This window comes from Aspergillus aculeatinus, assembly GCF_003184765.1.
Source record: "Aspergillus aculeatinus CBS 121060 unplaced genomic scaffold BO66scaffold_28, whole genome shotgun sequence".
Classification (NCBI taxonomy): Eukaryota; Fungi; Ascomycota; class Eurotiomycetes; order Eurotiales; family Aspergillaceae; genus Aspergillus; species Aspergillus aculeatinus.
Genome location: NW_020291497.1, coordinates 423,872 through 448,007, shown reverse-complemented (window position 1 = coordinate 448,007; position 24,136 = coordinate 423,872). Strand labels below are relative to the sequence as shown.

Sequence of the window (24,136 nt, the reverse complement as noted above, 5' to 3'; positions counted from 1 at the left end):
ACAACATGTACATCGATTGTGCCAAATGCACATATTGTCGCTGGCAGCGGGAGTTCGGCATTTGTTCCGCACACCAGCCCATAGTGACGTCATGGATCACCGCCGCCAAGTTGCAACAGCTGACTAACCGTTCAGTAAAAATATGGTCATGTGATTCGGCAATTGGAGCGTGTGGACTTTCTCTTGAGAAGCGAATTGTATATGATCGAAGTATTGTGAATGTGAAGCAGCGTTGACCATAGCAATCACCCAGAACTCCTAGTCTTGGCAGTATGTTGGCAGCCTGAAGAAGACTCCGTGCTATACAACCCCAAGGGTAGCCAGAGACCGTCCTCCAGCAGAAGGGCATGAATAGATAAGGTAGGCAAGATTGGAATCGTCCCAAAGAGAGAGTGTGTACCGTCGAAAGTACAGCTACCAATGTATCCACGATCGCTGTCAGTTGCAGGTCGACTTCCGCCCAAAGGCAGATAGGTACACCAAAACAGACTGCTTTATCCTTACATGTCGGGGATAGGGGATAACCCAGCACGAATCTGTACTAATGCAGAATCGAAGACAAAGGCATAAGGGAGCATCCGAAAACACCTGCTCCAAGAAACGAGAATATTGAACGTGCGCCCGCGAAGTTAACCCACTCTGGAAAACACCGAGGGGCAGTCGATTCAGGCACAGTACATTGCAGTGGAAGAAGCATCGCTGTGCGTGGAAACAACCTAGACAAGTCATGGACGGTAACGTACAGTTGGTATAACGCTACTCGAGTAGCATGGTGATGAACTAGCCCATAATGGGGCCTGTTGCCTCCACCTACTCTCCCCCGCTTCAAGATAAACGAAGTGACATAGGACTGAACTGTTGTATTCTTGTCTGACGAAAACATCTGCTCACACTCGCATGGCGCTCCACCACTACGTACAGTACAATCCGGGGATAAGCGGAGAGCCACCCCCAGGGCGGTCCCAGTCCCAGAGAGTAGTAAGCCCGAGCTGGGCCGCAGAAATACCGTCCAGTCCCGCTGACTTCACACTATAAAGTCATACGAGCCCAAGAAACACAGAGTAGTAGTTTTGGCCCCCGTGCTCTAGATAACAACCACCGTAAGCCTCCTCAAACGAATTCGAGGTGGACCCACTAGTAGAACCGTTGCGCCTCGTAAAGACACAACGCCATCCATTCCGTACATTACATACTTCTATATAGAGCGAGAGCGCAGCCTCCTGACCCGAAAACCAGACAGATCTTCTATCTTCCACCTCTCACCGTCATCATCATGCCCCCCAGTATCTCCGTAATCATCGTCGGCGCCGGTCTGGGCGGACTCGCTACGGCCATTGGGCTGCGCCGGGCCGGCCATCAGGTCACCGTGCTGGAGAAGGCGCCGGCTCTAGGAGAGGTATGCTCTTTCTCCCCCGCCCCACCCCATCCAGCCTCACAAGTAGTGTCTATCTAATAGTTGCATGCATGCAGATAGGAGCGGGGATCAAGGTCCCTCCGAACTCAGGGCGGGTCTTCCGCGAATGGGGTCTTCAAGATGCGCTGGAGAAGATCTGCATCTGTCCGCAGGAGAACCAGATGCGGTCGTGGGGCGACGGGGAGGTGCTGTCGACGATGCCGCTGGGCCGGAAGAGCATGGTGGAGGCGTACGGGATCCCCTACTACGTGGTGCACCGGGTGGACCTGCACCACCTGCTGGCGGAGGCGGCGCAGCGGGAGGGGGCGGTGATCGAGCTGGGGACGGAGGTGACGGGGGTGCGCGGCACGCCGGAGCAGGCCTTTGTGCAGCTGGCCAACGGCGCCGGCGGGGCCGAGCGGGCGGCGGACCTGGTGCTCGGGGCGGACGGGGAGCGGTCGCGCGTGCGCACCTCGCTGCTGGGCCACGAGTTCCCCTGGCGCGACAGCGGCGACCACGTCTTCCGCGCCACCGTGCCCCTGGCGGCTCTGGAGGCCGACGAGCAGCTGCGCGCGCTCACCCGCGGCATCAACTGGTGGGTTGGCCCCCGCGGCAACGCCCTCACCTACCCGCTCAAGCGCGGCCGCCTGCTCAACATCGTCCTCACCCACGTCCATCCCCCGGATGCCACTGTGCAGTTCGCCCCGCAGCCCATCGCCAAGGAGGCGGTGGCCGCCGAGTTCGCCGGCTGGGATCCCTTGTTCCATCGTCTGTTGGACCTGACAACCACCTGCGCGCGTTGGACCCTGCTGCACACCGACATGCCGTCCCAGTGGACGGGCGAGACGGGCAACATCGCCTTGCTGGGGGACGCTGCGCACGCAGTCTTACCGTATCTGTGAGTTTACCACTCCATTCATCTTCTCTGAGAGTCTGCAAGCCAATGAACCCCGGAGACTAACCACAAATCTCACGCAGCGCCCAAGGCGCAGCGCTGGCCTTCGAGGACGCCGCCGCGCTGAGCGTCCTCTTCGGCGCGATGCAAGACAAAGCCCAGATCCCCGATCTCCTGACCATCTTCGAGGCCATCCGCCAGCCCCGGGCGCGGGAGATGCGCCGCCGCGTCGGCATGGCGCGCGACATCTGGTCCCTGCCGGATGGGCCCCAGCAGCGCGAGCGGGACCGCCAGCTGCGGGAGCACGAACACGACCCCTACGACGGATATCCGAACGTCCTGGCGGATCCCGCCCTCACGCGGTGGATGTTTGGCTACGATGCGTTCGAGGCGGCGCGCGAGGCGTGGCGGAAATTCGCGAGGGGCCAGTTTCCCATGACTCGCGGGACGTGGAAGTTGAACCGGGAGGGCCGGGAGTAGATGCTGTATGATTATGGTTCGAGTACTATGAATAGCCATTTGTTTGTGATTCCTGTTTGTTCCTTGCTTGAGACGGGATTACGAGACTTTGTAGACCAGAGAAAGGATAATAGATTGACACAGTAAGACTTGGGGTTTGTGATATCTTGACCAACGCCGTCTGATAGAAGGACTTATCTTCGGCCGTTTTCTGGGGCCAGAAATGGGTGCCAGCTGGTCTGAGCGAATGGCCCCATGCACTACCACTCGAGCATCCATGCTGATGGGCTGTCATGTTATCTTCGTGCTCGGTGCATTGGACTAGCTAGCTGCTAGCTCCTATGCCACGCGACGCTAATAACGGCCGAAGAACAGGCTGCAGGAAACTTGCGGAGAATACGGCAAGACCTCGGGTCTCACCAGCCTGTCGTATACATGCGGCGATGACGATACGCCCAGTCGAGATCACACTTCACGAAGGATTGATATAGGTGTGTGGTTTGAGGGCAGGGATTCATGGCACTGCTCACACATGTCAACTCGGTCATGTGTGCACATAGCCCCCCTGGCGTATATTAAGGCAACAGAGATTGCACCACATGGCACATTCATCCCTAGCAACAATGCAAACCATGGCTACGACCGAAACACAGACGCTCCTGACCCGCCTCACGGCGGTAAGCCAACAGGTGCCTGAGGATCCCGCCGTGTCTGCCACCGAAACACAGGCTCTCCTCGCCAGTCTCGCGGCGTTACGCCAACAAGTACCTGAGGACGATGATCTTCGCCGGCAACTGTCCCGTGCGCTGTCGCAGGCCCTGGTGGCAGTTGAGCGACCCTTGGAGACCGTCCACCGACTTTCTTTCGCAGTGGGTGCTGCCCGCTCAGAATCATTTTCAGTAGCGTTACTCTGACACAAAAACAGCCATTGCAACTGACGATGACCAAAGTCGGGATCGATCTGAACCTCTTCGAGATCCTCGTCTCGAGAGGAGAGTCAATGAGCCTGGTGGAGCTGACCCAGGCCACCGGAGCGGACCCTGTGCTGATCGCGCGTATCCTCCGCTATCTGGCCGCCTTCCACCTGCTCGCCGAAACCGGAGTCGACCGGTTCCAGGCCACCCCAGCGACCCAGGCCCTCACCGTGCCGGGGTTTGCAGCGGGGATCAAGCACCAGTCAGTTCAGAGCCCCCGTCCCGTTCTCTCGTCTCAGCACGACTCACGACTCACGACGCACGACGCACGACGCACGACTAATCTAATTGTCACAGTTTCGAGGTCCAACTGCCCGCCTGGGCGGCCCTTCCGGCCTTCCTCGCCGCCGCCAATTATCAAAACCCCTCCGACCGGGAGCGCACAGCATTCCAGCAGGCCCACCAGACCGACCAGACGGTCTTCGCCTGGTTTATGGGCGGCAGCGCCCCACCACGGCTGTTCGAGGAATTCAGCCTGTGGATGAGCGCCCAGCGCGTCGGGCAGCCCATCTGGCTAGACGTGTTCCCGCTGGAACGATTGCTTACTTCTGCCACTGCCGCCAAAACCACGGCCCCCACTACCCCCACCGCCACCAACTTGGTAGCAACATCGGCATCACCGTCCCTCCCACCACCCCCCGTCTTCGTGGACATTGGGGGCGGCGTCGGCCACCAGTGCGTGGAGCTGCTGAAGCGGCTGCCCCAATTGCACGGGCGCGTGGTGCTGGAGGACCTCGCGCCCGTGGTGGCCCAGGCGCTGCCGCACGCCGGGTTCGAGCGGCGGGCGCACGACTTCTGGACGCCGCAGCCGGTGGTCGGGGCGGGGTTCTACTATCTGCGCAACGTGCTGCATGACTACCCGGACGAGCAGTGCGTGCGGCTGCTGGGGCTGCAGCGGGCGGCGATGGGGGCCGGGTCGGTGGTGCTGGTGGACGAGATCGTCTGCCCGGCGCGCGGGGCGGGTCCCGCCGTGGTGGATATGGACATCACCCTGCTGGCGTGCCTGGCGGCGCAGGAGCGCACGCTGGCGCACTGGACCCGGCTGTTCCGGGCGGCGGGGCTGGCGCTGGTCGAGGTCGTGCCGTATGTGACCGAGGGGGGGCATAGTGTGATGGTGCTGGAGCGGTTGGCTGAGGGGGATGTATAGTGTACTGTAATTAGTGTATTTAGGATTGTGGTTCAGCTGACTGTACTGTATAGTGTATCTACTCGTATATGTACAGTAGTACAGTAGTACTAATGATGAGTACGAAGGAAGTGGGCCATTTCCTGTGCCTGGATGTTCCATTGATACAGTACTGTACACATTTCAACTAATTCATAAGTCAATTATACACTCACTGTATCCATACCTTACGGTCCTCCACCCGAAGGAAGAAAAGGGCCCCTGCCGAGCACGGCGGAGGATGCATCGCATCCTGTTGGATTGAAATGGAACGGATTTCCCGAAGCTTAGCATTTGTCGCTAAGTTACACAACTTAATGCGACTTGGCCGTTACGATTATCATGGTAACACAGACATAATTTCTCCAGCCTTAAAAACATCTGTGTTCTCTGAGACCCGTATTTCTGTCCCAAAGACAGGTCAGGATGACTTTAGTGCTTACATTCCGCCGACCCGCCCCTTTCCTCATTCACTTAGCACGGCACTAGGGACCGCCTAGGGCTTATGTTCTCCCCTGGAATCCCCCCAATGGCAAGGCTGATTGCTATGGTACGACTCGCATCCGACTTGACTTCGTACCGGTCCAGACGTCTCAAGGAACGAAGAAAGAAACCGTATGGCACAGTGGAAGTTGACCGACGTCCTGGGAAACGGCCCCCTCTCTTTACGATCATCGCATCGCATTAGTGCTGACCTGCGCGGTGTCACCGCCTCAGTTTTCCGAACAGAGAGACAACAACTCAGGGTTACATCGCCGCGCTAACAGGACACTATTCTCGCTAGAAAGGTAGCTTACACCGTACAGTGCTTTAGTAAGTTAGTACTAAGGCATTGTATTCGCTCTCCCCGAGCGAAATACCTGCCCAATGAAACGCATCGCATCAATCAGGCACAGCGCTCATCGCCGGTCTGTGTACCTAGTAAACTCCCCCTCCCCCACCCCCACCGGGCGCGAACAAGCCCCGCGACAGGGAGTGGATTATTCCATCTTGTACAGTACAGCACGTACAGCACCTTAGCACCCATCTCCATGTCTAGCTAGCTAGAGCTGAATCTGAAAACAATCTGGGTTTGGGGGGGGGGGGGGGTAAAAGGGTGCGATGAGATCGAATTCAGTATAAAACCTCCACCTCAGCCAAATAATTCAACCCATCCCATCCCCCACTACCTTTCACTCTCCCAGCCCCCTCTCCCTCCACCTTTCCATTTACCCCTACCCTCCACATCCACACCCTCAAAACCGTCCACAATGGCCGAAACCGTCGCCGAAGTAACAGCAGCCGTCAACGCCGCGCTGGCCAAACTCTCCCCGACCGACGAGATCCCCGACGCCGCGCGCTTCGGCCTCATCGATGCACTGGAGAAGCTCAAGGGCGCGGTCGAGCCCCCGATCGCGACGGTGCTGAACATCTGCTGGGCGGTGTGTTGCCCTCCCCCGAAGCTCCTACCAGCTTTCCCCACCGTTTCCTCCAAGAAAACTGAATCGACATTGAATGGGGGTTACTAACGCATCCTGACTCAAAGGCCCACCCCCTCATCGCCCTCCGCATCGCCATCGGAATGGGCATCTTCGATGCCTTCGCCGCCGCCGGCCCGGGTGCCGAGCTGACGGCCGACGAGCTGAACGCGAAGACCAAGGGGGATAAGGACATGCTTGGTTGGTCTCTTTCTTTCCGGACCACTTGATGAGCGATGTGTGGAGGCACGAACTAATTCTGGTGTCCGGGGGTCTGCGACAGTCCGCATCATGCGCCTGCTGAGCGCCAACCGGCTGTTCACGGAGACGGCGGCGGAGAAGTACCAGGCGCAGCCGTTTGCGCTGGCGTTCGCGACGGGCGCGCCGCCTAGTGAGGTGATTAAGAATTTGTACGTATCCATGTTTCCCAGCCCAGCCTGGGGAGTGGAGGGATACTGACTGACTGACTTGGGGGGGATGGGATAGCCACATGATCCTCCGGGCGACAGCATACACGCACGAGTTCCTGGCGGCGCGGGACTACACGAGCCCCGAGGACGCGTACGAGACGCCGTTCCAGCTGGCGTATAACACGCCGCTGCACCACTTCGAGTGGCTGGGCACGAACGCGGAGGAGCAGCATGCGTTCAACACGGTGATGGAGACGAGCAACCGCGCCGTCGAGGGGGAGCAGTGGTACGACTTCTACCCGTGGGCGGAGCGGCTGGCGGCGTCGGAGGACGAGGACGCAGACCGCGTGCTGCTGGTGGATATCGGCGGCGGCAAGGGCCACGACCTGCAGCGGTTCCAGACCGCCCAGAACCCGGGCCGGAAGCTGGTGCTGCAGGATCTGCCCAGCGTGATTGCCGATATCGCGGGCCCGTTGGGCGCGGGCATCGAGGCGCTCGGGTACAGCATGTTCGACGCGCAGCCCGTCCGCGGCGCCAAGGCGTATTACATGCGCACCGTGCTGCATGACTGGCCCGACAAGCAGGCCCTGCAGGCCCTGGCCCGCGTGCGCGAGGCCATGGCCCCGGATTCCGTCCTGTTGATCAACGAGAACACCATCCCCGAGACGGGCGTGCCTCGCTTCAACGCGAGTGTCGATCTGATCATGTTGTCTATGTTCTCGTCGCTGGAGCGCACGGATAAGCAGTGGCTGAGTCTGTTGGAGCGCGCGGGCTTCAAGGTGGTTAAGGTGTGGCGGGCGGAGAACCAGGGGACTGGGTCGAATGCGCTGTTTGAGGCGGTGCCGGTTTGAGTTGTATAGCTAGGTCTAGAGCGGGGGGATACCTGTTAATTCAATTCGGTTGGTTTTGTTTCCATGCATGGAAAATAAGGCGAAAATATCTGGCCTTGTTGCACGCTGTTTCATCGTAGGCTTGATGCTGGTCATTAGTAGCATCTATGGTCTTGGGAATTTAGGGTCTACTGCAATCAGGCGGGAAACCATTCCGATAGACGATGCCTATATCTGAAACCAGGTAAAGGCAGTTGAAGTGGACATTGCCCCCCCTCCCCAATAGTAGGCACTACACTGGCAGTAGACATGAGAGTAGGGAGATTCATCTCAGAAGAGAAAAAGAAATAGACAGAATTAGAAAGGGAGACTGACCAAGCCAGCTGCCCAGAAGCAGTGAAGTCGAGAAGTTAGTCCAGAACACATGGAGACAAGCCAGTAGCAAACAGGCAGGTCTCTCTATGAGTACTACTGTACATACCTGGCCCACGGTAACTCGGTTCTTCCACAAAAACGAATCCAAGTTCATAGAGCCGGGAGAGCGAGAGCGGGCCAGAACACTCCAACCCGACTGCATCCTATTTGGGCTTCCGTAGATCCGCTTATCAGTACGGCAAGCTACTCGTGCCAATTTGTAATATCCCCATTTTTCATAGTAGACTTATAGTATTTTTGTATATTATTGCAGTTAGTGCCATGCCCACTATGCTCCCCACTCTGTTTGCACTGTTTCAATGGTTTGCCTCCTCTGCCAAGACCCTTGCTTGGCTCGGAGTTAGGAGGATTTAGGAGGGCGGGAACTCCGGAGGCATCGGATCCCGGATACTTCCTTCAGTACTTCGTAGTCATGAATGCGTACAGTGTATACATGTGGATACATGTGGATACAGTCCGCAGAAGACAGCACAGTCGGACGTGCTTCCAGATTCATTCCATCCCCCATTGTGGACCCTGGTGGGCTTATTGCAAACATCTGCCAAGCTGCACTTTCATTCTATGTTTCTAATCCACTGGCATCATTGCCCAGCACCGTCGTATTGCTGAGACTAACAAGTACGCTGCCCAAACTATAAGTGTGGATCTCCATCCAGATCCTTGAGCAGAAGCGCATCCTGTTCGAACGTCCTCACCGCAGCTCATGATTAAAACTTGCCTGTTATTGAAACATGAGACTCGCTTTTCCCCTATCTGCTTTGACCGCACTCTGCGGCCTGTCCGCGGCCGCGCCCACCGCACCGGTCAAGGTGCGCATGCAATCTCCCATTCTGAATATGATAGAGCCAGTGTGCTAAGAGAAAATGAATTAGGCCACCGGTAGCTGCCACTATGACTCGTCTCCAGACATCGTGAGTGCTCTTCCTCCGCGAGAGACAGGGAACCCGCCATGCAGACACACCGCAAACTGACCTCTCGACCAGAGTGATATCGCTGGCACCAGCTACGCAAAGCTTGTCAAGGTGGCGGCTGTCCCATCGGGCCCGACATATCGTTACGTTTTCTCACATGCCTCGAGTTCCTCGAAGCCCTATCTACTGTTTATCCACGGATTCCCCTCAAGCTCATTCGATTGGCGTCACCAGATCGACTATTTCGTCAGCCGAGGATATGGTGTCATTGCCCCCGACTTACTCGGATTTGGTGGCACGGATAACCCCGCTGATCTCCAGAGATTTACCCTGAAGAGACTGGTCTCGGATCTGGGCGCTATTCTTGACTGTGAAGGCGTTGAGGATGTGTTTGCAATCGGCCATGACTTGTATGCCTTCAACACGGCCCACAGCCTTTCCTCCCGGCTCGGTCCCCGCCCCCTGCGAATTCTCCCTTACCGCTAACTCTGGAAACTAGCGGGTCTGTGGTACTCTCGCGTGTCATCACCTACTTCGGGAAACGTGTGAAGGGGAGCGCCTTTGTGGGAGTGGGATACTCGCCCCCGCCCATGTCCTTCAACCAGGCTGGGGTGGAAGCCGCCAACAACGCCAGCCTCGAGACCCTCGGCTACCCGCCCTTTGGGTATTGGTACTTCATGAATGAAGACGATGTCGCCCCTATCATGGACCAGCATGTAAGAGAGGCCCCCCCCCTTTTTTTAATTGTGTTCCTCCTGCTTTTTCTTGCCAAAAACCGCGAAAACCTCCGGTCTCACACACAGTGATTGATGTCTTCTCTTTTCCTTTTTGTGGGACAATCTAGTTTGACTCCGCCTTTACGCTTACCTACACCTCCAATTCCACCTATATGAAGGAACACTTGTCCCCGGTGGGAGAGTACAAAAAGTGGCTTCTCGCGGATGAGGTCGCTCCCTGGACCACATTCATCACCCAGGTCGAGAAGGAGACGTTCACGAACATCACCATGGCCCACGGGGGATTTGACGGGCCGGTCAAATCGTACAAGTCGCTCATGCGGGATCTCAATGCCGCTGATGAAGAAGGTAAGCCAAGTCTGCATGTTCGGATACTGCTCTTTATGTATCCCTTTTCTCTGGGAAGCAAGTCTGAAAACGATAAATAGCCATACCAGAAACGGACGCCGTCATCGGACATCCGGTCTTGCTTCTCACTGCGAGCAAAGATCCCGTGGCGATTGCCAATATACAGGTCTCCAATACCGCCCCCTACGCGGCAGATATCCACATCAAGTCGGTGGAGGCGGGCCACTTCTTGCAAGTGGAAAAGCCCGATGCGGTCAGCCTGGGCATCCATGAGTTTGTGAAGGAGGTCCTGGCCGCGGGGGATGCTTGCTTGTAGGCACAGCACGTCCTCCACCTAACTCACTGGTCTCGTGGTTTGCAAATAGCTTCTTGACATGTGTCTTCCCCGGGATGGTCGGGAGGGGGGACTTGCAGCACATGTTCTATTCCAAACTGTATGAGGGCTTAAGAGCAGGAGAGGAGGGGGGGGGGGGTGAATTCGAATGGAACGTCTTTGAGTGGGGTCAGGATCAAGTGGTGATTTTTTAGGCGAGATGAGCACTGCCCCCATGAACTTGTTTGGGGATAGTGAAAAGATAAATTCTATCCAACGCGTTGAATCGACTGTTGGGTTCGTCGGTAGAAGTCAAGCTACTTAGACAAAGTCTCTTCTGGATCGGCCTCTCGGGGGTCAAGGTCAAGGCTTCGGGGTGTATTGTGTCTGAATACCCCAAGCAATGAGGCTGTTATACTGACGGCAGTGTTGAGCTGCTCCAAGAGGAGACCGATCTGCCTTGAATTGTCTTGTCTGTATAAACCACATTACAGCAGAGAGGATCCGAACACACCCCCAATGTCTCTGCCTGTCAGCCAAGCCAGAGTCTACCGCCGCTCGACCGACGGCACCCGAGTCGAACCCGTGACCGAGGACTTCCCCACGTCCCTAGTATTAGCAAAGCTTGCAGTATCTTACAGATGGTAGAATAATAAGATTAAGAAAAGCTAATTCTAAAGGAATATTAAAGCAGTCTCTGTCTGAGGTTCGAAGTATTGCTATTCAATATTCTCTTAACAATATTAAAGCGCCATTCAGAGCTCGAAGAGCTGGCAATTTCGTTTAGATTAATCTGAAGAAAAGGCAATAAAATATTTGATAAAATATTTGAAAAACCAGTCATAAAGGGTACTTTATAAATAGCACTAAAACAATATCAAAAACTACAATATTTAATTGAATCTTATAAATATTATAAATTCTAATGCTAGGACCACATGCTCTATACATATAAGCCTGAACTTGATTATCTCTAAACAAATACTAAAGTCTAGTATCTGCAAAGAGAACTATCTCTGGATATTCATTAAATAAAATAGAGACTAACATATCTCACTGTCTTACTTTTACATTGTTGGAGATCGGATATTTCCAGACCATTATTTTTAAGAGAAGTAAGATAGAGTAAGTAAAGATCCGCTATCTAAGTATAGAGGACGAAAATAAATACTATCTCAAGGAACTTGATGATTGTGATAACAAATATTCAACATAGCAAAGTCAAGCGCAGCACTTAAAAGTACAATCCCCATCCCTATATACAAAATATCATACACCTACATCCAAACCAACCCAACCAGCAGAAAAGAAAGTGGTATAATCAACAGCAAACCCCAACAACAAACATCGCCCCCCCCCCCCTTAAAGTTCAGCTCAATCCACCCCAACTAAACCGGACTCCCCACACTCGTCTCCGACTGCCTGGGCGACCCCCTCTCCCTCGAAGTCTGGGTAATCAACACCGTCTGCTGGATCTCGTTCCCCTTCGTGGCCGCCCCCATGCCCCCCTTCCCCCCGTGGACAATCAAATTCACCCCGTCCTCCGCCGGGCTGAGTTTCGTCTGGGCGTGCTTCTTCTGCTTCTGCGCCCGCACGGAGGTCTTCACGAACCCAATGCGGTACGAGCCCGTCGATCCGCCGGAGGCGGTATAGTTGCTGCTGCTGTGGTTGGTGGACGGGCGGATGGGTTGCCCCTTCACGAGGAAATCCCAGATCGGCTTCGAGGGCGGGATGCATGCGGCGATGATTACGAGGGGGATCTCGAGGAAGGCCCACAGGTACAGCGCGTAGCCGTCCCAGGTGGGGTCCGTGCCGGCCGTCGCCGGGATGAATTCGCTCGTTTTGATGCAGGCGCATATGCCTGCGCTTTGGGGGGGTTAGGGTTGGTGCTTTGGTCTGGGGGGTAATGGGGATGGGGGCAAAGGGGCAGGGGGCTTACACGATACCCAGACTCAGAATGCAGAAGAGGACGATGCGCTTGCGGAGGCTGACTTTTAGGTCGATGATGAAGCTTAGTGGGAGGAGGGCGAGGACGAAGTCGAGGTATGCGCCGAAGGCTTTACTTGGTTAGCGGTTGCTTGGGGGCTTTAGGGGATGGTTTGGGAACCTACCCGACTGCAGCATGGTGATGTCCGTGTTGATGCGCGCGTCCAGACACGAGGCCTGGCCCGAGGTGCGCAGGCTCATGTCCCACAGCGCCTGGACGGGCTTGCACTGGCCGATCAGCATGCAGAGGCTCAGCACGGTGAGGCAGAAGTACAGCACGATGTGCACGGTCAGGAACCAGCGGCGCCACTTGGAGGTGCGGCCCGAGATGCGCATGATGAACAGCGCCACGCTGATCTTGCCGCACATCGCCGACAGCGCCGCCGGGAACTGGTTGATGATCTGCATCTTGCCGACGTACAGGATCTCCTCCGCGCTGAGGTAGGCCACGTGCCGCGCCCCGCCGCGCAGCTCCATCGCCGTGCTCATCGCTGCCGCTGCGGTGTAGAGCATCTGTTTGGGTCGCGTGGTTAGTGACTCGCCGCTTCTTGGGTCTTTGGGGATGCTGAGGGGGGGCCTACCCATGCCACGAGGATCGTCCAGTCGTCATACCCCAGGTCCTTTCGCATGCCCCGACAGTAGAAGCGGGTCACGACCAGCCCTACCGTGAAGGGGAAGGGGACCCAGAAGCATAAGAGCAGGCTCACGGCCCGGTTCTCGTCGGGAGGCAGAGCCGCTGACATGGCGATGCGTTGGTTTTCCTTCGCGCTGCGGAGGAATTCAGGACGCTGAGTCTGGCTGCTTGTGGGGATCGGCGTGAGGCAGGGAATGCAGGGTGGGAGGGGAGGGGAGGGGACCGGGGGGGGGGGTAAGCCAGGCACATACACTTATAGCGGTGGTGTCACGACGTGTCGATGACTGGCATGTTCTGCAGGGCGCAGTCAGGCCCCGTCATCCCATATCAACCACCTGCAGGGAGCCAGTCACAAGAGATGGTTGCATTTTGGCCCTCCGGTGCTCTGCGCTACCTAAATGGCTGCTGCAATGGTGGATGGGGTCCATTCGGTGGCGGTCGGCCTGAGGCTGCCTCCTGCCCCAGGGGGGCCCCATCTGCCACCAACCAAGAAGTGGGTGGGTAACGGTTGGCGACCGGTGCGGATTGGTGATCTCGCGTATTGATTGCGATTCGAATGGTTGCATAGTGGTGAGGAAAGACGGTACTATAGCTTACTGACTTACAAGTTAGCTTACAGTAACCCAGGCCAAGGGAGGGGGTGTTCACGCATGAGGTTGGAACGTGCAGTGTAGTATACGTGGGTCTCGCCCAAGATGTCAGGTTGCAGAGCCCCGCTTTGATTTGGGGAGGAGACTAGACCATGGCAGAGGAAAACAAGCGTGTTGTCTGTGCGAAAAAGTGAGTGGCTTGACTCTTGGGATTCGGCCCCGGGCGGGAGGAATCATGAAGACATGACTGACTACCCGGCTAGGGTTATCTCCGGATTCCAGCCCCCGCCACTTCAACCGTGATTGTGCTCAATGTTTCACCACTGCTCAATACACTACAGTAGATTTAATGATTCCCCAGAAGGATTCAATGTCCATGAGATCCTGGCAGAGCCCAGCAATTGACCCAAGCTCAGAAAAAGCACTGTTTTGTTTGCCTAAGGGCACAGTAGGTCACTTGGGTTGATTTGTCAACCATCAATCAGCCGCCCCACCACCCACCAATGCAGCCCCCAGGCACTGCATAAGCAGTAGTCAGGATAGTCGTATAGCCAGAACACTCAATACAGTACGTACAGTACACGTTATACGTGGATGGAGCCATGCATGCATATATACTTCTAATATAAGTTATTGTACAGTACACTATCTCCTAAGGTACTCGTTTTAGCCCCCAATACCACACCCCCTCTTCTCCTCTTGTCTTCATCTTCTCTTTATGGTTCCCATTCACACCCCCGAGTCGATTTCATCCACAAACTCATGCCCGCTGAAGTAAGCCCAGTCGCGACACGTCTGGGCCATGGTCTTGGGAATCTGCAGGTTCTGGATCGCATCCGGTTGCTCCACCACGTTGATCAGCAAGCCCGCACTCACGTGGAAGGACATGTGGCAGTGCAGCGGCCAGGTGCCCGGGTTGTTGAGCTGCCACTCCAGGACCAGGTAGGCGGGGTCCTCGGGGTTGCCCGGCTGGAGGACCTGCGTGTCGCGGCTCTGGGGATTGGCCGGGTTGGTGATGGTGCCGTCCCACGTGCCGCGGCCCTCGGCCAGCACCCAGAAGTTGTGGCCGTGCAGGTGCATGGGGTGCTGCATAGCGAAGACGTTGTAGATGACCAGGCGGATGGAGCTGTTGGCCCCGAGGTTGTAGATGTTCAGGTCCGGGCTCTCCGGGTAGGAGAAGTTGCCGGTGCGGCCCAGCAGCAGCAGCGGCGTGTTGTAGTTGGCCCGGAAGGTCGAGTTGTTCACGAAGAAGAGGTAGTTCCCCGAGGCGTTGACCCCCATCGTCACCTCGAGCGTCTCCGTCAGGGCCGGCGTCGCCGGCGGCGCCTGCGCGTAGTACGGCACCGTCGTGTTCAGCGGGTCGTTGCGACAGTTGTTGCTCGCCCACGTCGCCGTCGACTCGCTGGTCGGCAGGGCTTGGGGGCTGGCCTGCTCGTAGTAGATTGCCGCCTGCGCGGTCTCGTACGTCGCGGTGTTGTTCAGGCAGTACATGTCCAGCGTGGCGCGCATCCAGTACGCGTCCGTCGGCTGGCCCGTGGCTTCGACGATCACGTCGGTGCGCTGGCCCACGCCCAGCGTCACCACCTCGGTCGTGTACGGCTGCACCGGCACGAAGTCGTTGGCGATCACCGTCATCGTGTGCCCGTCGATGCTGAACTTCTGGTTCGCGTTGGCCCCCGTGTTCAGCAGCCGCAGCCGGTGCTTCTTGCCCGAGGTGAAGTTGAACCGCGCGTAGCCCGTCCCCGTGCCGTTGGCCCCGTGGCCGTTGATCAGGTTGTTGTCCACGTTGGGGAAGCTGGGCGGGATGGAGAGGATCTCCTCGAGCACCGAGTAGTAGTCGAGGTAGGTGTAGTCCGCGATCATCACCGGGCCCACGTCCAGGTCGTACTCGGCCCCGGGCTGCACGGGGCCGTGAATGATCATCGGCCCGTAGGCCCCGTCGGTGTACTGGGCGCTGAAGTGGGAGTGGTACCAGCTCGTGCCATACTGATCGGCTTGGAAGCGGTAGGTGAAGCTGCCCCCGGGGATGATGGGACACTGCGTCACCCCCGGCACTCCGTCCTCCCACGGCGTCTTCTTCTGCGTCAATCCGTGCCAATGCAGGGTCGTGCCTTCTTCGTCGTCGTAGATCTCGTTGCGCACCGTCACCTCGATCATGTCCCCCCAGTTGGCCTCGATCATCGGCCCGGGGAACTGGCCGTTGATCAGGATGGCATCTTTGGAGACTCCGTCCGGCGCCACGGTCCCCCGCGCGATGGTGAAGTTGTAGTACCGTGTGACGCCCGTGTTAGGCGGATCACCCGAGGGAGATGCGTCCGACCAGGGCGCAGTGGTGAGACAAGTCTGTCCATGTCGTTAGACAGTCTGAATCCGAGCGGTGGATATTTCCGCTGATGAAGGGGCGGAAACAATGAGTGCATACCTTGTCTTTGCGCCACGCGGGAAGATTGCGGGTTGGAAGAAGGCCATAAGGATATCGCGCGACTGAAGAGGAAGTCGAAGTCTGAGAGGAGGCAACTGCTGCAGCCGCCGTCACCGTCGCAGTCCCGGCGACGAGTCCCAACGATTTCCAACTGAACAGCATCTTTGATCAAGGGAAAAAAAGAAGACGAACTGAATGAAGCACAATTGACCACAATTGACCGCGTGGGGTGTCGTTAGGGGGCATTTATACCTTCATCGGGCGACTCTTTTTCCTTTCCCATTGAAGGGACTATTGCACGACGCGCTGCAAACCCCTTGCCTCTAACTTAGTCGTTACTGGGGGATCAATCCTTCGAATTCCCCAGCAACCCTCATATCGATTTGGAGTCGTCCATAATCAGGTGAGGTCCTCTGTGTGTCTGCTCAATTCTTAGGTAGTTTTGTAGTTAGTGTATCGCCCCCACGCCGTAGCCTGACGCAGTCAGACTATAGTTATGTAAACATAGCCTCACCTCGGAGGAACCGACAGGCTAGGTAAGCGCCAGCCATGCCTCTTGGCGACAATTATCCGAGATGAGGCGTTATATTGATCCGGCCACACGTGGAGACTAACGTTGCCATCCAGAAGCGATCTAAAATCTGACATATGTACTGTACTGTAGCGCTTTGGAGCGCTTTCCCCTCTCCCATTCGAAACGTGCCGCCATTTTCCGGGCGGTTCCGGATCACTGCAGACTTGCCTTGTTAGGGCTAGCATCGAACTTAGTAGTAACTGACTGTTCGTACTGCTGTTCTTACCGCAATTCGGGCATTGACGGGTGGAAATTACGATGGCAGTGGCAGTAAGCGGACTGGCGTGCAGAAGCACGTTACGACCTCTAGTCATAGTCAGCATCGGCTCTCCAATGAACCAACCCTGCGTGTCGTTGATTGGATTCTGCGCTAGCGCTTTTCTATCACTCTATCACTCTATCTCCCTCGTGTCGGTCCTGCCATCGTGCCTTTCAAGGCTGCATATGTGACCAGGGCATTGGTTTCTGGATTTTAGCCCCCAAAGTAGCCTCAATACACCCTCACCCGCATCTTGTCTGATTAGAGAAGACTATACAATGACTATACAGTGCTATGCTGAGCCGAGACGCTGTCTATGTGCCCATGGCGTATGGTGAGGAGGCTCAATCGCTCAAGGCCTGTTTCCTGCTGCCCGGTTTGACGGTCGACTAGCTTACTGGCCTTTCCATGGACATCTGAATACGAATGCCGTGCTCAGGGTATATAAGTGACGTTCGGTCCCAGAGGAAGCCCTAAAGAACGGGCCAGTTGACTGACTCAACTCAGGCAAATCTCATTCCATCCTTTTCATCCTTTCTCTCTTCCCTTCCCCTCATCTCCTCTTTGCCCACACACCAAAGAGCAGAGCAATGCCAGTTTCAACCAAGGCAAGCAACGGCAGCACGCCGCCCACCTCCATACCCAAGGGACCTCCTGCCCCCCGAACCCATGACCAGCCGCTCAGCCTCACCAACCCAGCCAGCTGGATCCCCTACCTCCAATTGATGCGCCTCGACCGGCCGGCGGGGTTCATCGGCTTCTACATGCCCTCGATCCTGGGGCTGGTGTACGCCGCCAGCCTCGCGGGGCCCGAGACGGTCCCGCTGCGTCGGCTCCTCACACAGGGCATCTTCTGGCTGGGAGCCAACATCCTGATCCGCGGGGCGGCCTGCACGTGGAACGACAACATCGACCAAGAGTACGACCGGCAGGTGGACCGGTGCCGGGGGCGGCCGATCGCGCGCGGGGCAGTGTCGACGCAGCAGGCGCACGTCTTCCTGGCGCTGCAGCTGGCGCTCCTGGGGCGGCTGTTCCAGCCTCTGCTTTCCGTTTCGTCTTCCTCTTCCTCGACACAGACCCCGTCCGCCTACGCCGCCTACGCCGCCGCCGCCATGAGCGCCCTCTACGCCCTCTACCCCTTCTGCAAGCGCTTCACCCACTACCCGCAGGCCATCCTCGGCGTCCCGCTGGCCCTGGCCATCGTCCTGTCCGCCTACTCGCTTGTGCTTGTCGGTGATGGCGACGATGCGCGACGCAAAGGAGACCCCTTCCGGGACCGCCCCACCACCGCCGCCACCCTCGCCCTCGCCCTCGCCGAGATCCTCTGGACCATGATCTACGACACCGTCTACGCCCACCAGGACCTGCAGGACGACCTCCGCGCCGGCGTCAAGTCCATGGCCGTCCGCTTCCGTCACTCCACCAAGCCCCTCTGCGCCGCCTTGGGGGTGGGCCAGGTCGCTCTGCTTGCCTGCGCCGGTGTCTGGACGCACATGCCCCCCGTGTACTTTGTCGTTGGCGTTGCGGGGTCCGCGGTGGCGCTGGTCGTCATGCTGGTCTCGGTCGATCTGGCGGTGCCCGCTAGCTGCGCTCGCTGGTTCAAGTTGGGGTTCTGTTTTGTGGGCGGCTGTATGAATTGCGGGTTCTTTGCGGCTTATTTGGTGAGGTGGTTTGGCTGGGCGTGAGGGGAGTGGGTGGGTGGGTTTGGGTGGGGTGTATAGGGGGAGAAGGTGGGTTATAGTGGTAGGTGATGTTTTCAAGAGAGTCTTCTTTTTATTGACTCTGCATTTGAGGAATGCGAGGGGAGGAGGGATGCGATGATGCTGTTGAAGGTTTTGGAGACGGGGTGTATACCGTGACAATGGGAAGCAGGGATCAAGCTGGGTAAGGACTGGATAGATTCTACCTTTCGGATAGCGTACACTGCATGTCTGCTGGCTTTGTATATAGTTGATGTGAGAATGATAAAGCAATATATGGTTCAATGATGTCGTACCTGAGACACTCGATATCTTCAGACACTCGATATCTTCCGTCCCTGGTTGATAGCGCTGTCGAGGACATGAGGTAGTAGCTGAACCGGCGTCTCCATGGGGAATCACCATGGAGCACTATGCGGAGTGAATACTAAGTGCAAACAAGTACTATACTGCCCCTTCACCATCAGGATATCGTCCAGTATATGTGAGTGTGGCACAAACTGTCACTGTTCTACAGTCGAGATGGTGGCTCGGAACTCCGTGATGCCGATGCCGATGCCGATGCCGATTCCGAACCCCAGCATCAGCCAAATCCTCGTCTTTTCACAACCTCACCATGTCCATCAAACCATCTTCCTTTGGGCCCTGTATCACCAATATCATATCTAATGCCACCCCTGCGACGCAAGAATGGCCGCCAGCCCGCATGCGAGCCCTGTCGCCGCCGCAAGCTCGCCTGCGACCACGAACTGCCCGGCTGTCGCCGGTGCGAACGCCTGTCGATGAAGTGCGTCTACCTCGCCAATCCGTTGACAAAATCAAAGCCTGCCAGCAATGACTCAGTCGAGCCGTCACCAGACTCCAGGCTAGGCATGCCGAGCATTCCGAGCGATAGCAGCGCGATGCCGAGCGCGAAGACCTGCCCTGGCGCGCAGTCCACCACGCCGATCCTCGAGAGCTCCGCCGAGTATCTGGGGCCGGCGAGCTTCACCTCGGTGTTCGTGGAGCACCGCGAACGCTTCGAGGTCGACCACACACTCGCCAGCCCCGCTGCCGCTGGCGGCGGTAGTGGTAGTGGTAACACCGTCCCCAACCTACCGTCGTCGTCGCCGATCCAGCCCGCCACGAACCCGATCATCACGCCGCGCCTGCTCCAACTCGGCGTGCAGATCCTGCGGAACGTCCCCGACGAAGAAACGTGCAACCTGCTCTTTGTGCGCTGCGAAGTCTCCATGGACTCGTGCTTCCGCTTGGCCAATTGGCAGGCCTCCAAGCTGACCTGGGACGCGTATCGGCCGGTGCTGCGGGCCCGCACGCCCGAGGATCTGCACACCCTCGCGCGGCGGCTGGCAGAGTGCACGCTCGTCCCGCTGCCCGCGGAGCAGGACCCGGGGCGTTGGGTGGAGTCGTTCTCCGGCCGGATGGCGCGGTGGGAGCTCATCGGCGTGATGTTTACCTACTGGTCGTATGGCTGTGTGTCCCTGGCACCGGACAGTCCGGCGATTGCGTCCTACTGCGCGGGCCGGGCGATGAAGGGCGCCAAGGAGATGATGCTCCACTTTAAGAAATGCGCGTCCATGTGCATTGAGATGTGCAGCGAGCTGGGAGGGGTCAATGTACTGTTCTTGCATTTGCTGTACAAGCATAATATCTTGGAGAGCAATGTGAGTGGAGACAAGAGTGAGTGTTTTTTTTTCTTTCTTTTCGGGGTGGGAAGTGATGGTTTGCTGACGATGGTAGGTCTCTCTTGCTGGCGACAGCACGGCGATACCATCGCCGTGACCACCTCCGTCGGGCTTCATCGCGAGCCATCTTCGGAGTGGAACGAGGTCTCATTTCAGCATGAGCTGAAAAGGCGTCTCTATTCGGCGATCTTCGCGTTCGACAAAGTCGCCTCCACCCTGACGGGTCGGCCGCCGCTCCTGAGTCGCAGATATTCCACTACCCAGCTACCGTTGGACATCAGCGACCATGATATCCTGTCTGGTAATGTGAGGAGCGCCGCTGCGAAGCTGGGTCCCGACGGGTGGGATCGCAATAGCGGTAGGAAATTCACGCAGGCTGCGATCCTGCGCGCGCGGGCCATGTTCGCGAGGAACCGCGAGGAGATATTGGAGGTCTTGGAGTCTTCGCTGGACGAGATCTCCGACTCGGCTATTGAGACATGCTTGTGGGTCGCGGCCACACTTGCCGTGGGTTTCAACTGACTGGATATAGTAATCTCAAAGCTCAGGCGTCGGCCATCTACGATAAGCTGCCCGAAAGCCTGATCCACAAAGTGGAAGATATCGACGATCTCGACATACCGGGGCATTGCCTGCATACACGGATCCTCGTACGCTTAGAGTACCTGCTGAATCAGTTTCTACTGGAAAGACTCCTGACGCGCCACAAGATCGTCACCGAGCAGGCGCTCATCGGGGTCAGCCAGGAGACCCTGTCTCTCACGTTGCTCTACTGGAAACACAAGGACCGATTCATGGCCCTTCACAACGATTTCTCATGGCTGGTAAGTACCACCCCGTGGGCTCTCACCTGTCCTCGTGCGCGTACTGATTGGCGGTGTAGGCGATGTCGTACGGCGCGCCGTGTAGTGGAATCCTCTGTCTCGAGCTGCTCCGCCAAGCGTCCAACCCCCAGGCGTACAACTTAGACCTGCCTCGCTCGGCAACCATCCAGAGCCTAAGCCTGTTCGTGGCGTTTTTGGATTGGCTCAAACCGTGCGGCTCGGATATCTCCGCCAAGACCCAGATCAAGAGCATCCTGCAACGCTCGCTCGATCGCATCCTCGCCATGCCGGCTTTACTGTGCAGTCCCGCGACGGCCATGGACAATTTCGGCATGCACGACTTTATCGGCGCGGAGTATCCGCATCTGGAGCTTTTGAACACGTTCAATTGGGTGGACTGGGATGGGGGGTTGTAGCTTGGCCAACATCGGCACTGCCTCTTGTCTAAGGTGTATCTCTATGCTTTAAATCTAGATTCTAGATCGTCCAACTTCCGAAGCACAAAAAGGGCGACATCATCCGGACTCCATCACTGTACAACTGGATCAAGATGGGGTTGATCCAGATCGGGACCGTCCACAGCATGAACAGCGCCACCCAGACATACCCGATCATCCTCTTGACACCGGGATTCATCCTCGCCCGCAGTGGCCGGGTGAGATCTCGCACCATGCTCTCAATGACGACCCCGACGATCTGCAGACAGAAGAACCACAAGGCGCCGCTCTTGACCATCGGCACCCCGAACCCCACATCCATGAAGAGATGAATGACCCCTGACACCGTGAACGCAAGCAGAGCCCGGAGGGTCCACCCCAGTCGTCCGCTCGGCGATATCCGCAGCAGAGAGAGCAAAAAGTCCGCGTTGGAGGTCAGCAGTTGGCGGAAGGTCTGATGCCACGTTATCCTGTTGCCGGATTAGCTATGCCTGCCCTGCCATGCTCTGCCACCCGGGGAGGGACAGTAAAAAGAAAACGGCCGGGGGGGGGGAGCGAGGAAAAGAAAAACATACCCCCAAAACCGCCTAACGGACCAACCCTCCCACAACGACCCAGCAACAGGCGGCCACATCACCGGCTCATACAGCCCCAACCCGACCGCCACGATGGCGCACACATTATACGCAGCGACGATCGTGGCGCGACCCACGATCCCAAACGAGAGACAGAACAGCGCCCGCACCAGCATCCGCCGCCACACCCCATCCCAGTCCCAGCCCGCCTGAGTATCAGCATCAGCATCAGCAAACGCGAACGCGAACGGCAACAGCGTCCCCCTCGCCTCCGGCAGCAGCGCCACCGCGTGACCCAGATTCGCATCCGCGGTCTCCATCGTGCACCCCTGGATCACCACCACCGCAACGACCACCTTCCCCACGGCACCGACCAAGAACCGTGCCCGGGACGGCACATACCCCGGCACCGCGGCGTCAAACCGCGGCAGATGCCGGATCTCCCACGGCGTGTCGATGCGCCGGTAGTTGAAGGCGATGCTGAAGGCCCAGCGCAGTCGGGAGACCCATTCTTGGGGGGTTGGGTCGTTTTGTGTGGGCGGTGGTTTGGGTGATTGCTGCTGCTGCTTCGCCACCGCCCCGTCCACCGACCGCGCGTACTTGGCGAATTCCCACAGCTTCTGCGCCTCGAACGACACCCGGCTCAGCACGAGCAGGTCCACCGCGTTCAGCACGTTCACCCACCCCATCGAGATCAGCGGCGCGCCGAACCGCGTGCCGCCGTAGTGGAGCTGCGCGCCGCGCTGCATCGAGTAGGCCAGCGCGAGGAGGAGGAGGGCGGTGGCGGGGCGCGCGGGGGCGCGCGGCGCGGTGAAGGCCACGACGAGGCCGGCGAGGGGCTGGATGAGGAGCCATTGTATGAGGGGGGTGGACATTGTCCCTGATTATCAGACCGGGGGGGAGGGAGGGGAGGGGGAAATAAAGACTACAGTGAGGAGGGTGAGGCTGAAGCTGGAGCGTGAGCCCCATGGACTACGGAGAAGGCTGTGGGCTTTATGGTCGTGCGATATGCAGGTGTGACTAAGCCCCATTGGCCTTGCATTTAGTGAAATTAACTTATCTTTGGTAGACTAAATTGGAATCGGCTAGACAAGAAGCGGTGTGGACCCTTGTAGTGAATGGTGTTGGTCATTCGCTGATACAAGCTGGGGCTGTTGTCGATCCCTCAATTACCCCTATCGGCGATAGTGAAGCCTTCGCCGCGGCTGCCAGGTCGCCGGTGCCTGGTTGCCTGAGCCCCTTGCGGCTGGATCCGTACTCGAATATAATTGGACAGCGGCTTGAACCTAACACAATCCCCTGGAAAACTCAATTCACCACGCTGGCATGCATCAACTGCTGTCACCAAGACTACTGGTTGTAATGTTGATGATAAAAAAGAATGACTCCGATGCGGGGAATCGAACCCCGAGCTGCTGTGGTATCTCGATGAGAGACAGCGATGTTAGCCATTACACCACATCGGAAATGTGTGGGCTGCATCATCCGTGAATCGAACACGGGCCTCATCGATGGCAACGATGAATTCTACCACTAGACCAATGATGCTGTTGATGGATAAAGCTTTGCAACTTTATTATATAGCCCCAAGCAGCGGCTGGCGGGTAGGTATGTATTGAAATTCAATTGCTTCACGTTTCTTTGTGGTTAGGAGGGGAGGGTGCTTTTTTTCATTTGGGGAAATATGATCAGTTAGTAAGTCCCCTATTTCCTTTCCTATTCTGACCAGAGTCCATCCCTTGGAGAGTTGGAGTTGTAGTCTTGATCCAGGATCGTCAACCCTGGCAGGGCGGAAGATATATTTCGGTCCTTGCGGGTGGTTCAAAAGATCCTATCTGACCAGCTGAGGTCACACTACATCGCGTCCAAATCCTAGCTTTCACCGGGACATCTATTCCACCAAGCCCTTTTAGGTTCAATCATTATTCACCCCCAGTCCTAGTCTAATCACACCGACAAAGATGGAGCAGTGCGGGATGAGGTACACGACACAAGGGACAATATAATCGTCTCAACAATAGAAGTTACATTTCTAGTACTAAGCTCATCACCAGTCGGATACGACCCTACAGCAATCGCTAAGTACACTGCACACCTCTGGCTCAAGACAGGAACAAACCCGC

General features: G+C 57.1%; 9 protein-coding genes and 2 non-coding genes across 11 annotated transcripts; 6 read left to right on the top strand and 5 right to left on the bottom strand.

Annotated features, from left to right (window-relative positions):
* Positions 1–1,217: 1,217 nt before the first annotated feature.
* On the top strand, positions 1,218–2,768 carry BO66DRAFT_375671 (FAD binding domain-containing protein; the record flags this gene model as incomplete). The annotated part of the gene is made up of 3 exons (XM_025645663.1): positions 1,218–1,396; positions 1,471–2,291; positions 2,372–2,768. Exons 1-3 carry the CDS (start codon positions 1,274–1,276, stop codon positions 2,766–2,768), a joined length of 1,341 nt encoding a protein of 446 aa, XP_025503353.1. The 5' UTR covers positions 1,218–1,273.
* A 393-nt stretch (positions 2,769–3,161) lies between these two features.
* Positions 3,162–4,868, top strand: BO66DRAFT_453119 (S-adenosyl-L-methionine-dependent methyltransferase; the record flags this gene model as incomplete). The annotated part of the gene is made up of 3 exons (XM_025651977.1): positions 3,162–3,616; positions 3,673–3,923; positions 4,019–4,868. Exons 1-3 carry the CDS (start codon positions 3,347–3,349, stop codon positions 4,866–4,868), a joined length of 1,371 nt encoding a protein of 456 aa, XP_025503352.1. The 5' UTR covers positions 3,162–3,346.
* A 1,099-nt stretch (positions 4,869–5,967) lies between these two features.
* Positions 5,968–7,668, top strand: BO66DRAFT_392446 (O-methyltransferase). The gene is made up of 4 exons (XM_025647514.1): positions 5,968–6,307; positions 6,412–6,544; positions 6,627–6,753; positions 6,830–7,668. The coding sequence occupies exons 1-4, from the start codon at positions 6,137–6,139 to the stop codon at positions 7,602–7,604; spliced, it is 1,206 nt and encodes a 401-aa protein (XP_025503351.1). The 5' UTR covers positions 5,968–6,136; the 3' UTR covers positions 7,605–7,668.
* A 1,081-nt stretch (positions 7,669–8,749) lies between these two features.
* Positions 8,750–10,330, top strand: BO66DRAFT_429312 (alpha/beta hydrolase; the record flags this gene model as incomplete). The annotated part of the gene is made up of 6 exons (XM_025650448.1): positions 8,750–8,827; positions 8,891–8,929; positions 9,002–9,339; positions 9,429–9,645; positions 9,774–10,014; positions 10,095–10,330. The coding sequence occupies 6 exons, from the start codon at positions 8,750–8,752 to the stop codon at positions 10,328–10,330; spliced, it is 1,149 nt and encodes a 382-aa protein (XP_025503350.1).
* Positions 10,331–11,715: 1,385 nt separating this feature from the next.
* Positions 11,716–13,543, bottom strand: BO66DRAFT_429311 (uncharacterized protein; the record flags this gene model as incomplete). Its single annotated transcript, XM_025650447.1, has 5 exons — positions 13,199–13,543; positions 12,895–13,081; positions 12,439–12,826; positions 12,267–12,384; positions 11,716–12,193 (listed from the first exon to the last, which is right to left on the bottom strand). The coding sequence occupies exons 2-5, from the start codon at positions 13,054–13,056 to the stop codon at positions 11,716–11,718; spliced, it is 1,146 nt and encodes a 381-aa protein (XP_025503349.1). The 5' UTR covers positions 13,057–13,081; positions 13,199–13,543.
* Positions 13,544–14,266: 723 nt separating this feature from the next.
* BO66DRAFT_420952 (uncharacterized protein) lies at positions 14,267–16,121 on the bottom strand (the record flags this gene model as incomplete). The annotated part of the gene is made up of 2 exons (XM_025649920.1): positions 14,267–15,880; positions 15,960–16,121. 2 exons carry the CDS (start codon positions 16,119–16,121, stop codon positions 14,267–14,269), a joined length of 1,776 nt encoding a protein of 591 aa, XP_025503348.1.
* Positions 16,122–17,304: 1,183 nt separating this feature from the next.
* Positions 17,305–18,477, top strand: BO66DRAFT_375653 (4-hydroxybenzoate octaprenyltransferase; the record flags this gene model as incomplete). Its single annotated transcript, XM_025645662.1, has 2 exons — positions 17,305–17,873; positions 17,910–18,477. Exons 1-2 carry the CDS (start codon positions 17,383–17,385, stop codon positions 18,475–18,477), a joined length of 1,059 nt encoding a protein of 352 aa, XP_025503347.1. The 5' UTR covers positions 17,305–17,382.
* Positions 18,478–19,143: 666 nt separating this feature from the next.
* On the top strand, positions 19,144–21,448 carry BO66DRAFT_453083 (uncharacterized protein). Its single transcript, XM_025651976.1, has 4 exons — positions 19,144–20,172; positions 20,233–20,662; positions 20,710–21,001; positions 21,061–21,448. The coding sequence occupies exons 1-4, from the start codon at positions 19,161–19,163 to the stop codon at positions 21,415–21,417; spliced, it is 2,091 nt and encodes a 696-aa protein (XP_025503346.1). The 5' UTR covers positions 19,144–19,160; the 3' UTR covers positions 21,418–21,448.
* On the bottom strand, positions 21,436–22,771 carry BO66DRAFT_392445 (wax synthase family protein). The gene is made up of 2 exons (XM_025647513.1): positions 22,014–22,771; positions 21,436–21,908 (listed from the first exon to the last, which is right to left on the bottom strand). The coding sequence occupies exons 1-2, from the start codon at positions 22,760–22,762 to the stop codon at positions 21,479–21,481; spliced, it is 1,179 nt and encodes a 392-aa protein (XP_025503345.1). The 5' UTR covers positions 22,763–22,771; the 3' UTR covers positions 21,436–21,478.
* A 627-nt stretch (positions 22,772–23,398) lies between these two features.
* BO66DRAFT_t178 lies at positions 23,399–23,479 on the bottom strand. The gene has a single exon. It is a non-coding gene; the product is annotated as a tRNA-Glu (tRNA).
* Positions 23,480–23,490: 11 nt separating this feature from the next.
* Positions 23,491–23,561, bottom strand: BO66DRAFT_t177. Its single transcript has one exon. It is a non-coding gene; the product is annotated as a tRNA-Gly (tRNA).
* Between the last annotated feature and the right edge of the window lie 575 nt (positions 23,562–24,136).

Coding starts and splice junctions, on each gene's coding strand:
- BO66DRAFT_392446 (XM_025647514.1), top strand. CDS start 6,137: ATGGCCGAAACCGTCGCCGAAGTAACAGCAGCCGTCAACGCCGCGCTG. Junction 6,308..6,411: donor TGCTGAACATCTGCTGGGCG/GTGTGTTGCCCT, acceptor CCTGACTCAAAG/GCCCACCCCCTCATCGCCCT. Junction 6,754..6,829: donor AGTGAGGTGATTAAGAATTT/GTACGTATCCAT, acceptor GGGATGGGATAG/CCACATGATCCTCCGGGCGA.
- BO66DRAFT_453083 (XM_025651976.1), top strand. CDS start 19,161: ATGCCACCCCTGCGACGCAAGAATGGCCGCCAGCCCGCATGCGAGCCC. Junction 20,173..20,232: donor CAATGTGAGTGGAGACAAGA/GTGAGTGTTTTT, acceptor TGACGATGGTAG/GTCTCTCTTGCTGGCGACAG. Junction 21,002..21,060: donor ACAACGATTTCTCATGGCTG/GTAAGTACCACC, acceptor TTGGCGGTGTAG/GCGATGTCGTACGGCGCGCC.
- BO66DRAFT_392445 (XM_025647513.1), bottom strand. CDS start 22,762: ATGCAGCGCGGCGCGCAGCTCCACTACGGCGGCACGCGGTTCGGCGCG. Junction 21,909..22,013: donor TCCGTTAGGCGGTTTTGGGG/GTATGTTTTTCT, acceptor ATCCGGCAACAG/GATAACGTGGCATCAGACCT.